Here is a 13002-nt window from a genome sequence, read left to right as displayed (position 1 = left end):
ACAGGCAATTTTCGATGCCTATACAAATTTCTTCTCAATCAGATAATCCTAAATGGTTGCTTACAAGTGCTGGTACTTTCACAGTTAAGTCCTTCTATCAGTTCCTCAACCAGAGAGGTCTTCTATCACCTCATTTCAAAGTTATTTGGAAGAATGCAACCCCATCTAGAATCAGTTTCTTTATATGGCTTTTATGCAGCAATAAACTTCACACAAAGGATAATCTCTTGCTAAAAGGTTGGATAGGAGATTCAATGTGTATCTTTTGTAGCTCACAACCGGAAACCAGAGATCATTTGTTTTTCGAATGCTCAATAACTTCCCAAGTCTGGTCACATTTCAAAAACTACTATCTTCCTTTCATATGGCCATCAACTTTTAAAGATTTATTACTAATTGCAAATAAACTTGGAGGAAGTGCTGGTTATATTTGGCGTAGTTTTATCTCCTATATCTGCTGGAACATTTGGATCAGTAGGAATAAAGCATTATTTGATAAAACAAGTTTCTCTTACAAGAAGATCGCTAATCACACAATTTATGGCTTGTATGATTGGTCAGGTAATGGAAGAGGTTCTGCGGCAAGGGAACTATCTGCTAGGCTAGAAGAATTTCCACTATCCCGAGCAAGTGTTTGAAGACAAAGGATTTTCTCTGGACCATCAGAGACATAGTTTCTAACTTTTGTGTATATATCTGTTTAGTAATCTTTTTCTTTATGTTTTATGTTGACTACAGAAAGTTTAATTTCTATTATGCACATGTAAGGCTTGCTTTGGTTCTTCCTAAAATCTGTGTCAACGGTGAATGACGGCAAGACCCTCTCTTCATCTTCACGGAACTTTGGAAGAAGAAAGTCATACATCACTACTAGTAGAAATTCTATTTTCTATATTACAACACTTTAGACACATTTTGTGTCTAAGCTTTTGTAATTAAACAATCTTTTGGAATTTTGGATTTTTAATGAACGGGGTTTTAGCCCCTGTTTTTAGATCAAAAAAAAAAAGACCCTAGTTTTCTGTAGAAATTATGCAGTGGATCGATCATGCTCGTCACCGTCGCGAAACTAATTAAGGTTGCAATGTCTTGGCATGTATCTTTGGAGGTTTCATTTATCGAGCTGTATATTTCAGTTTATGACTCCTCCTTGACATGCCCGTGTATCCAGATATCTGAATGAAGCTTCACATTCACGTACAGTTTGTTGGAAGGCGGATTCCTCGTCTTCTTATTCATCTGTCCTTTGTGACTGTGGAAGTCACAAATTGTGGAGTCACAGATTCATGCAAATGCTTGCCAATCCACTCCAGCCTTGTGTTTCCATAGTGTGACATTTATTAAAGCTTAAGATTTTATCTGCAATCTAAAACTGAAGGTGAAAATTTCTTTTTTATTTTCTTTTTTCACCTATTAGGGGCTTGGATTGTATACGAGTATGATCCGGTTCGGATTTGCATTGGTTTCTTTTGCCCTAGGCATGCTGTCATAGCAAGTCACCGGTTTGCGCCCTGTGCAAAGCACGACCCCTTATTTTCTTAAGCACCGCATTTTGAACTTGTCTCCCCCTAGGTTTTAATACATTTAGTTTAATTATTGTATGCTTAAATTTAAAAATCATATCTACTCCTCTATATATATACTTAAATAATGATCCAAATTTTAATACATTAGATTTAGAAACCATGTATTCTCTATACTTAAAAGAAAGATTTAAGTTTTAATACAATAGTTTTTATGCCCGTGCATTGCGTGTGGTTAAATATCATAATTATTTATTTTTAGTTTATTTTCTTTACTAAAATTTATTCTTTGATTTCAATTTGATAGTTTTTACTCACTTATGTCTCTAAAATTTAATATTGTTACTAAAATTTATTCTTTGATTTCAATTTGATAGTTTTTACTCACTTATGTCTCTAAAATTTAATATTGTGATTATTTATCTTCTTTAATGTTCAATTTGATAGTTTTTACTCACTTATGTCTCTAAAATTTAATATTGTGATTATTTATCTTCTTTAATGTTTGTTTGAATGAGCTATACCTAATTTTTTTTACGCTACGAATATTACTAACATCACAAAATAATGTTTATAAAATATAATCAATTAATGCTAAGCTATTATGTTACTGTCTTTTATCAATTTTAACTGATTTAGTTTTCTATCAATTAATGCTATTCTGTATTTTTGATATTCCAACTTATGAGTAAATTATATGTAATTACTTTTACTTAGACAATGATATTAAATTTTAATCTATCAATATATTTTCAAATTTCATTATTTTTTTTTGTAATTTTGAACTTTTGAGAGTCTTTCTACAAATTTTAAAATTGAGGGTGTTAATTATAAATTTTGAATTTTAGGGGGCTACTACTAATTTCTAGATTTTAAATTATAAAACAATACTCTCAAAACTTGCGAACAACAGCCTCCCTATCTCATGTCCTAGACTAAATATACGGAATAAGCAGAGGGGAATGTTGCTCCGACAGGCTCCCTTTGTTGGAGACTAAATATAAGGAATAAGGTTTGGTATTCCAAATCAAGGACAACAAAATGACTTCCTATATTTACAACAGCTCTATGCTAGGGAACCATTTGGAGAGAATTGTTGGAGCACTTGCTCCTTATTTAGTTCCTTATTTCTTAGAATTGGAGATTTGCTCCTCAAATATAAGGAAAACAATATCACTCTTGAATATGCTCTTAGCTTCTGTTTAGAGTTTGGACCATGAATGTTAAATGAGTGGGCATGGACGGGCCGGGGCTGCCCATTCATCAGTGGGCCCGTCTGTCCATTCGTCCATTTAATTGCAAATAGGTTTAGGGGGTGTTTGTTTCAAATTCTATAATTTTAGGATATGGATTTCACAATGGGATTTGAAATCCATAGGTAATTTGTTATGGGTTGGGATTCCATAAACTTTGTTTGTTTTAACAATATTTTAGGATTTGGAATACTATAATTTGTAATATTTTTGTTTGTTTCAAACTTTTTAGAATGTGAAATCCTTGATTTGTCTAACACTTTTAAAATCCATCCCAAATCTCACCAAAAAAAGAGGATTTCACAAATCCTTAAATATAATACTTTTTTATTATTTGGGGATTTGATATTCTAAAATTTGTTTTGAAACAAACAAGTTTTATGGATTTCTAAAACCCAAAAAACCTCACTTTTTGATCCTAGAATTTGAAATCCCACCCAAATGCCAAATTTTTTTTAAAACAAACACCCCCTTAGCTATTACAAAAAGGTTTAGGTGTCCATTTGCTAACTTTTATGGGCCTTTATGCAAACTTTTAGGGGTCTTTTCTTGTCCGATGTGACAACGTTTGCTCGAGCATAAGAAGAGATGCCACAGCTCTATCGGATTGTAAAAAAAAAAAAAATTGTTTTCTAAGCCGTGATGGCTTGTTAAAAAAATAAATTTGAAGGTTGCATATTGAATATACAATAATACTTTAATGATAAAAAATATAGGACCAATGAAGAGGACATGTAAGGTGTCCTTTCTCTATTGCATAATGAGTTGATCATATCACCTTATTATGCAATAGTGAGGGGACACCTTACTTGTCCTCTCCAATGATCTCATATTTTGGATCTCTGTAGCCAGGGGCGGAGTTACATTGAGTCCAATGGGGTCCCAGGACCCCAGTAAAATCTAAATATGTACCAGATATTACATATAAAAAACATAAGTGCAGCAATGGCCCAGTGGTTTAACACTCCAGGACCCCTGTAATCCACCAGAGTTCGAGTCTGCTGGGCTGCATATTTTCACGATTTTTTTGGACCCCATATGTGTTTTTAAATTATAGTTTGTCATTAAAATAATTTGTGCGTAAAATCTACATTATCAATAATTTTAGGACCCCATATGTTAAAAATCCTGGCTCCGCCACTGTAGCTACGCTCCCAAAGCACCAATCTAATCATTAGGTATTAATTTTAATACTAGCCTGGTAATATAGCCCCAGATGGAAAGAATCATTTTCAGATGTAAGGGCCCGTTTGGTTGGTTTCCTAAAATCAAAGAAAAGGAAATCGGTATAAGGAAATCAATAAAATAATATTTTTATCTATTTCCGTCCCTAAAACTCACCCATAACATCCAATAAAATATTATTTTTATCATCCAACTCATCTCATTTCATCTCCTTTCTTACCTTTAAAAATAAACCAAACATAAGAAATGTGTCACATCATCCAACTCATCACATCTCATCTTATCTCATTTTTAAATATCACACACATCATCTAATAATATTATGACAACTCATCTCATCTCATTAAACCTTCCTTTCCATCCATTTCCTCAAAAAAAAAAACAAGAAATTGATTTCCTTAAGTATATGTCACATCATCCAATAATATACCTCCAACTCATCTCATCTCATTTATTTTCTTATTTTTAAAAACGAACCAAACACAAACAACCTCAAAACATCATCCAATAATATACCTCCAATTCATTTCCTTATTTTTTTTTAACCAACCAAACAACCTCAAAACAATTTTTTTTAAAAAATCACTCACATCATCCAATAATAAGGTGACAACTCATCTCATCTCATCTCCTATTTTATAATTTTCTTCTTTTTTAAACCAACCAAACAACCTCTTCTTTGATTTCCTATTCTTTTTTTGCGAAACGAACAGCAAATATAGCCTACGACATTAAATGTCAAGCTTTAAATCTGTGCGTAAATTCCGGTATTCAATAATTTAACGGCCGATATTCACTTGGTAACTCGAGTGCACTTAATAAAAATAATAGTATTTAATGTTATGAACTCAAGTCCACACTCGATAAAAATAATAATCGAACACGAATTTAAAAAAAAAACATGATTCGTGTTGACATAACGTCGGTGTGGACTTCGTGATGCCACGAAGAAGAAAAGGAGCGCTTTGTGATGTCATGAGTGAATGCATCTTAGGATTTGTTCCCATAAATTGTGTAGTAACCCAGATATTTAGTGCCTTAAGAACTTGATTAATGGAGATTTTTTTAATTACAGATTAGGGAATTAATTAAGGGTATTTTCGGGATTTCACCGCTAGTTTGGCCGGCACCTCTTTAACGGGAGAATAAAAACAGAGAAAAACAGAGAAAATCAAAGAAAATCACAGAAAAAACAAACAAACAAACAAACACAGTCAACACCTCTCCTCTTTAACAAAACTTCTTGAATCATTAGAAAAGTTGTGAAGGGAGAAAAGGAGATCAAGGCAACAAATCAACATTCCAATCAATTGAGGTATAATCTCCTTTCAAATTTTATAGAAATCTTAGTAAATCGAATCAAATTAGAATGAGTGAAGGAGTTAAATTGTTATGAATGTGAAATAAAGAATCTAGGGTTTGCAAAAGGACTTTTCTTATGTGTTTATGATGCATGAAACAAACTGAAAAAAAGAAAGAAAGAAAGGAAAATAACTAACCCTAGTTCGGTGAGGTCTGACCACCGGCCATCCCTAGTCGTCGGCGATCCCTTGCCGCGGTCGTGGTGTTTTGGCGAGACATGGAAAAGAAAGAAAGAGAGAGAGAGAGAGAGAGAGAGAGAGAGAGAGAGAGAGAGAGAGAGAGAGAGAGAGAAGAAGAAGAAGAGAAAGAAACGAAGAAGAAGGGGGAGGAAGATGATCAGGGTTTTTTTTTAGAGAGAGAGAGAGAGAGAGAGAGAGAGAGAGAGAGTGGAGAGGAGAAGGAAACCAGAAAAAAAAAACGATAAAAAAAAGAAGAAGAAGAGAAAGAAACGAAGAAGAAGGGGGAGGAAGATGATCAGGGTTTTTTTTTATAAAGGGAGGAAAATTGCTTTAAGCCCCCTGAACCATGAAAAATTTTGAAACAGACCTTAATAATGTGAGTTATGTTTGAAAAAGGATTGGAAATCTCTGTTAGGCCCTTGTCATTTACTCTACTTGTAAACAAGTCCAATCTGAAGAATAAAAGTTAATTTTTAGGCTTGATAAATTTCCTATAACCCCCTGCATTATTATAAGTTACTAGAAAGTCCAAAAGCTAGTATATGAGAGTTATAAAATTTTGATAAATTGCTAAAATTAATAATAAGCTCATATGTACTGTAGAATTTAATCATTATTGATTATATTTGAGTTTATTAGACTCTAGATTATGAATTGATTTACCTATAATATATGTTTGTTCTGAATTAATAATTAGTCATATATCTTATATTATAGGTTCTGGTTGATATTCGGGAGAATAATAGTTTGAGAAAGTCGTGACCACTAGAGGTGAGTTCATTTCTCACTAGTAATTTATAATATGAAATTGCATGAGTTTTATATCTGATTTATCTTGTGATAAAAGTAAATAAGTAAATAATATGTCTTTTCATGTATATAAAGATTTGACCTATTTCTGTTGTGGTCTATCCTATAATACGATGTTAGCCGTTCTGCCTGCCATATGGTGAATGCACCTTTATTTGTCCCTTCTGTATTGGCCCTTCTGAAATCTATTCTGGCCCCTCTGTATTTAGCCTGTAGCCTATGGCAGTGTTAGGTGCATTCGGTTCCCGGGAATTATCTGTTATCTGATGCGGTTACGCATTCCCTTGCTACTGGGCTAAAATTCGTAGCCTTAGTGTGACCTATGGGGTGACTTTTACATTCATGAAATACTCATCGAGAAATAAGATTCTGATAATTGACTGTGAAAATTAAGAAAACAACAATTCTCTGATTTTATACAAATTAGTAGTTCTTTTTCTTCTTAATGTTTACCTTAATTCAAAAAGGGTTTGATTCCAAGAAATTTCACAGTTTATTCAGTTGCACATGAGAAAGGAAATATAATTGTTGTATTTTTTCTTAAAAATGACAATATTACGATATTTGGATCGTATTCTGCTATCTGTGAATTTCTCATGCAAAACTTGAAATTTGTTAATTTCTGGGAACTATTCTTATTACTATTTTGTTAGTTATCTAGGAACTCTAGTGGGAAATGTTCTCACTGAGCGCTAGCTCATTCCGTTATTTTATATATTTTTTCAGATCCGACGTAGCTTCCTATTAGCCGACTTTTGGTTTGAGCTTTTGGCTGAGAGGCGTGATATGGAGAGCTTCTTCTTTTTGATGTTATCTTCAGCACAATTTGTTTTGTTTTGTAAAAATGTTTATAACGGTGAGCTTGTGGGCTGAAAGTACCGATCATATATATAGTTGCTCTGATTTCTATCATCAGCAGGTTTATGAATATTTAGAAAATAAACTATGTGATATGAATTGCCAGGCTTGACTCGTGCATAAGACTTGTCTCGTGCACGGGTCGCTGCTGTCGCGTACCCCGTATTTTATGAATTTCCGCTGCAGATTCGGGGCGTGACAGTAAGGTGGTATCAGAGCTTAGGTTTCGACGTTAGAAACCTTGTAGGGCACGCTATCATTGAGTATATGCGCTATATGAGTGTTAGAGTATGGATTAATTATGTGATATATATGTCTGAATACATATGTATATACATGTATACATATAAATATTTTATAGTAAAGCCTTTTAGGTTCATTAAGGAGTGTTTAGATGTTTATTTTATTTTACTTTGTCCTTTTCTTCAGTAAGCTGATGGATGGTTCCCCTTTTGTAGGATGGCGAGAACCAATTCATCTTCCAGTTCATCATCTACCATGTCCAGCCCTATGATTTCCGTAGATAGCTCGTGGGAACCCAGCCTGAGAGACTGGGGATACACTTCCGATGAAACTGATCCGAACGTGATAATGACTAACCATATGACCCCCGACTCACCAGAGGTTGAACCAGTAGAAGTTGTTATGGTAGATTCATCCGAGTCTGAGCTTGAACATGCTGAGGATGAGGATCTCGTGGTAGAAGTTATCCCAGTTGAGCCATCGTCTTCAATTATTATGATTTCATCCGACCCCTCTGACATGGAGTCCCTTGTAGCTCAGATTCCTAGTGACGACCAAGGACTTGCCCACCCTAAGGGTGAGTCGAGTAGCCTAGGCATTGGTCCATATCTCGACCTTGAAGGATGGGGGACTAGTGGCATAGATCCAGATCCAATGTCTGATTCTGTTGATAGCCAAGACTCAGAGGAGACTGAACCAGGAGAAGTCTAGTTCCAGCAGCTCCTCTTCCTTAGGGAAATAGAGCATAACTGTTAGTGCAATTTTGTAATATCAGTATATGGGTTTTCATAGTTACTCTTTTGGTTTATGTAGGACATTTTTTGGTAAAAAATATGTATATATAAACTCATATACTCAGATATGTGTATGAACTAAAAAGTTAAATATTAATAATATACTTTTGGTTTGCAAATACTGATTTGTGTTATTATATTGAGTAATGATTGAGTTCCTAATTATTTAAATTGCATATATGTGACTGACTTAGAAATTTTCCTTGTATAATAGTTGACTAAAATATTTTATTATTTATAGGAAGCTATGACTTCAGGTAATGAGCAAACCCCTCCTAATGGAGATAGGGATCTAAATCAGACAATAGGTGAAATGATGAGATCTAGAATTTCTCGTGCATCCACTTCCGGGAACCCAATAGATAACAATGCGTTGATGGATCTGCTGCAAGCGGTGACAACTGTAGTCACCAGACAACAAGATCAAATTGATCGTAATCAGACGAATGGTCAAAATGAGGAGCACCCAAAATTAAGAAGTAGCATGGGAGAATTTAAGAAACTATCTCCACCCAGTTTTGAGGGAACAACTGATCCCATGGTTGCTGAGCATTGGATCACAGAAATGGAGAAGGTCTTCACATACATGAAATGCCCTGAAGAGGAGAAGGTTGATTATGCAGTATACATGTTAAAAGACCGTGCTTACGGGTGGTGGCAAATGCAGGTCAGGACGTTAGGAGAGAAAGCATACAAGTTATCATGGGAGGAGTTTAAAAAGATTTTTTATGAAAAATATTTTCCTTCAACTGTTCACAAACAAAAAAAACAGGAGTTTCGAAAATTGGAGCAAGGTGATAAGACAGTAGCTGAATATGAAGAAGAGTTTACTTATCTGTCAAAATTTGCCATTCACTTGTTGGGTAATGAGGAAGATAGAGCTCGTCGTTTCGAGGAAGGGCTTCGACCGGACATTCGGAAGACGGTCAGTGCATTTGAACTCCCTACATATGGAGAAGTGCTAAAGAAGGCCTTGTTAATTGAAAAAAATAAAATTGATACAAAGCCAAAGAATGAGACAAGCAACTCCTACCCAAAGAAGCGGTTCTGGCAGGATAATCGCGGTGGAAGGAATAAGAATTGGAGAAACAAAAAGCAGAATTTTGGACGCAGAGAATAGCAATTTCCAAACCAGAAAACTTTGAGATGTGATGTTTGTCATAAACTTGGGCATGAAGCGAAAAATTGTTGGAGAAATACTGGAGCTTGTTTGAGATGTGGTCAGAAGGATCACAAAATAGCAAATTGTCCCCTACAGCAATCATCTAGGAATACCTTCCATCCTGGCCAGTCCAGTGGTGGGAATCGGTATCCTCAAGCCAAGGCCCGAGTTTATTCTTTGACTGAGAAGGAGGCAGAAGCAAACAAGGATGTGGTGACAGGTACGCTAACTTTTGCATCAGTTCCTGCTCGAGTACTATTTGATTCTGGTGCATCACATTCCTTTATTACTGCATAGTTTGTTAAGAGAAACAAATTACCATTTGATACCCTACAACAAGAATTGCTTGTTGGTACACCTAGAGGTAGCATATTAGTATCAAATCAAGGTTGTAGGGGTAAAATTTATATTCTCGACAAGGAACTTCCCGTAGAATTAGTGATGCTAGAAATGCATGATTTCGATATCATATTGGGGATGGATTGGTTATCCTTAAATCATGCTTCTATTTTATGTCGAGAAAAGAAAGTAGTATTCAAATTTCCTGGCCAACCCGAATTTTGTTTTGAGGGCGGCAAGTGTCAAGAACCCTTAAAAATTATCTCAGCCCTTAAAGCATATCGAGCGCTGAGAAATGGATGTATGGGTTATTTGGCTTCAGTTGAGATGGTTGATGATGGAAAACCAAGCGTGGAAGAGATACCAATTGTCCGAGAATTTCCAGAAGTATTTCCAGATGAACTTCCCGGAATGCCCCCAGATAGAGAAATTGAATTTTCAATTGACCTAGTACCTGGTACGAGTCCCATTTCTAAGGCTCCTTATCGAATGGCACCTGCTGAATTGAAAGAACTCAAGATACAACTACAAGAACTTTTAGATAAAGGCTTCATTCGGCCGAGTGTGTCACCCTGGGGTGCACCAGTGTTATTTGTGAAGAAGAAAGATGGAAGTATGAGATTATGTATTGACTTCCGTGAATTGAACAAAGTCACAAATACACCTGCAACATTTATGAATCTTATGAACAGAGTATTTAAACCTTTCTTGGATCAGTTTGTTGTGGTATTTATTGATGATATTCTGATATACTCAAGAAGTAAAGAAGAACATGAAGAACACTTGAGATAGGTGTTGCACATATTAAAGAGAGAACAACTGTATGCGAAACTTAAGAAATGTGAATTCTGGTTGGAGGAGGTAGCATTTCTTGGGCATGTAATATCTAAGGAAGGGATTTCTGTGGACCCTGAAAAGGTAAAAGCCATTGTTAAATGGGACAGACCGACTACTGTGACGGAGATCCATAGCTTTCTTGGAATGGCTGGCTACTATAGAAAATTTGTGGAAGGATTCTCTCATATTGCTTCACCTCTAACTCGTCTTACTCAGAAGGGAGTTAAATTTATTTGGTCAGATGAATGTGAGAAAATCTTTCAAGAGCTAAAAAGTCGATTAGTGTCTGCTCCAATACTTGCATTACCCAGTGGAGATACAGGCTTTGCTATTTATAGTGATGCATCTAGAAGAGGATTGGGATGTGTACTTATGCAAAATGGAAAAGTCATAGCATATGCTTCAAGGCAGTTAAAGCCTTATGAACAAAACTATCCCACTCATGATCTTAAGTTAGCGGCAGTAGTGTTTGCTCTCAAAATTTGGAGACATTATTTATATGGAGTACATTGTGAAATATACACTGACCACAAGAGTTTGAAATATATATTTACCCAGAAGGAGTTGAATTTACGGCAAAGAAGATGGTTGGAGCTTCTGAAATATTATGATATGACCATCCATTATCACCCTGACAAGGCAAATGTTGTTGCTGATGCCTTGAGCCGTAAGAATTCATGCAATTTAGCTTGCCTAATTACTTCTCAAAGAAAAATATTGGAGGACTTAGATCGTACTGGAATTGAAATTAGAATCCACCAAATTGGAGTCAAATTAGCAAATATGGTAATACAACCCTCTTTGCTAGATGAAATTAAAGCAAACCAACAGAATGATCCTCAACTGTTGAAGATAAAGAAAGATGTGGAAAAAGGCACTCGAGGAGAGTTTAAGATACATAAAGATGGATCATTGAGGTTTGGAACTAGAGTTTGTGTGCCTAACATACCAGAGATAAAGAAAAAGATTCTAAAAGAGGCACATCACTCTCTGTATACTATGCATCCTGGATCAATAAAAATGTATAAAGACCTGAAGGAAATATATTGGTGGAATAATATGAAGAAGGAAATTGCCACCTATGTTGCAGAATGTTTCACTTGCCAACAAGTAAAGGCTGAGCACCAAAGACCAGCTGGATTAGTCCATAACTTGGACATACCAATGTGGAAATGGGAAAAGATCACCATGGATTTCGTCACTAGCCTTCCGAAATCTTTGAGAAAGAATAATGCAATATGGGTGATTGTTGACCGGTTGACAAAGTCAGCACACTTTTTACCTATCAATATGAAATTCTCATTAGAAAAGCTGACTAAAATGTACATTAATGAGATAGTAAGGTTGCATGGTGTACCAATATCAATAGTTTCTGACCGAGATCCTAGATTCACATCAGAATACTGGAAAAGTGTGCACAGAGCTCTGCAGACTAAACTAAATTTTAGCTCAGCTTACCATCCACAGACAGATGGCCAATCAGAACGGACAATTCAAACACTAGAAGATATGTTGAGATGTTGTGTTCTGGAGATGAAAGGATCGTGGGAAGATTATATGCCTTTGGCCGAGTTTGCATATAATAATAGCTATCAAGCTAGCATTCAGATGGCACCATATGAACTTCTTTATGGAAGGAAGTGTAGGTCTCCTATTCATTGGGATGATGTTGGAGAAAGAAAACTTCTTAGACCAGAATTGGTACAACAAGCAATTGATAAAATTCAATTAGTTCGAGAACGTCTTCGCACGGCACAAAGTCGTCAGAAGAGTTATGCTGATCAAAGAAGAAGGGAATTAGAATTTCAAGTAGGCGATCATGTTTTCTTAAAGGTTTCGCCTACCCGAGGAGTGAAAAGATTTGGAATCCAAGGAAAGTTAAGCCCGAGATTCATTGGTCCTTTTGAAATTCTAGAGCGTATTGGTCCAGTGGCATACAGATTAGCATTACCACCAGCCCTATCTGGAGTACATGATGTATTTCATATATCCATGCTTCGAAAGTTCATCCGAGATCCAAATGAGATCGTTGAGTTATCTCCAGTGGAGCTTAAGCCAGATTTGACCTATGAGGAAAAACCAGAACGTATTGTGGATTTTCAAGAACAAGTACTCCGACACCGAATAATCAAATATGTGAAAGTTCAGTGGAAGAATCACTCTGAAAGAGAAGCTACTTGGGAAACTGAAGATTCTATGCGAGAGAGATATTCAGAGCTCTTCGAGATATAGGTATGTTAAGTTTCGAGGACGAAACTTTTTATTAGGAGGGAAGAGTGTAGTAACCCAGATATTTAGTGCCTTAAGAACTTGATTAATGGAGATTTTTTTTAATTACAGATTAGGGAATTAATTAAGGGTATTTTCGGGATTTCACCCTAACCCTTGATTAATTGCCACGTTAATGTTTGTGTGGCTAAATAACATTTGCTAGTTTGGCCGGCACCTCTTTAACGG

The 13002-nt window shown here is 35.6% G+C and overlaps 1 protein-coding gene across 1 annotated transcript; it reads left to right on the top strand.

Annotated features, from left to right (window-relative positions):
* LOC109838857 lies at window positions 8455–9327 on the top strand. The gene has a single exon (XM_020407287.1). The coding sequence runs from the start codon at window positions 8455–8457 to the stop codon at window positions 9325–9327; it is 873 nt and encodes a 290-aa protein (XP_020262876.1).

Source organism: Asparagus officinalis, chromosome 4, assembly GCF_001876935.1.
Source record: "Asparagus officinalis chromosome 4, Aspof.V1, whole genome shotgun sequence".
NCBI classification, from domain to species: Eukaryota; Viridiplantae; Streptophyta; class Magnoliopsida; order Asparagales; family Asparagaceae; genus Asparagus; species Asparagus officinalis.
The sequence above is the reverse complement of the archived record's forward strand: the minus strand, read 5'-3'. Positions and strand labels throughout refer to the sequence as shown.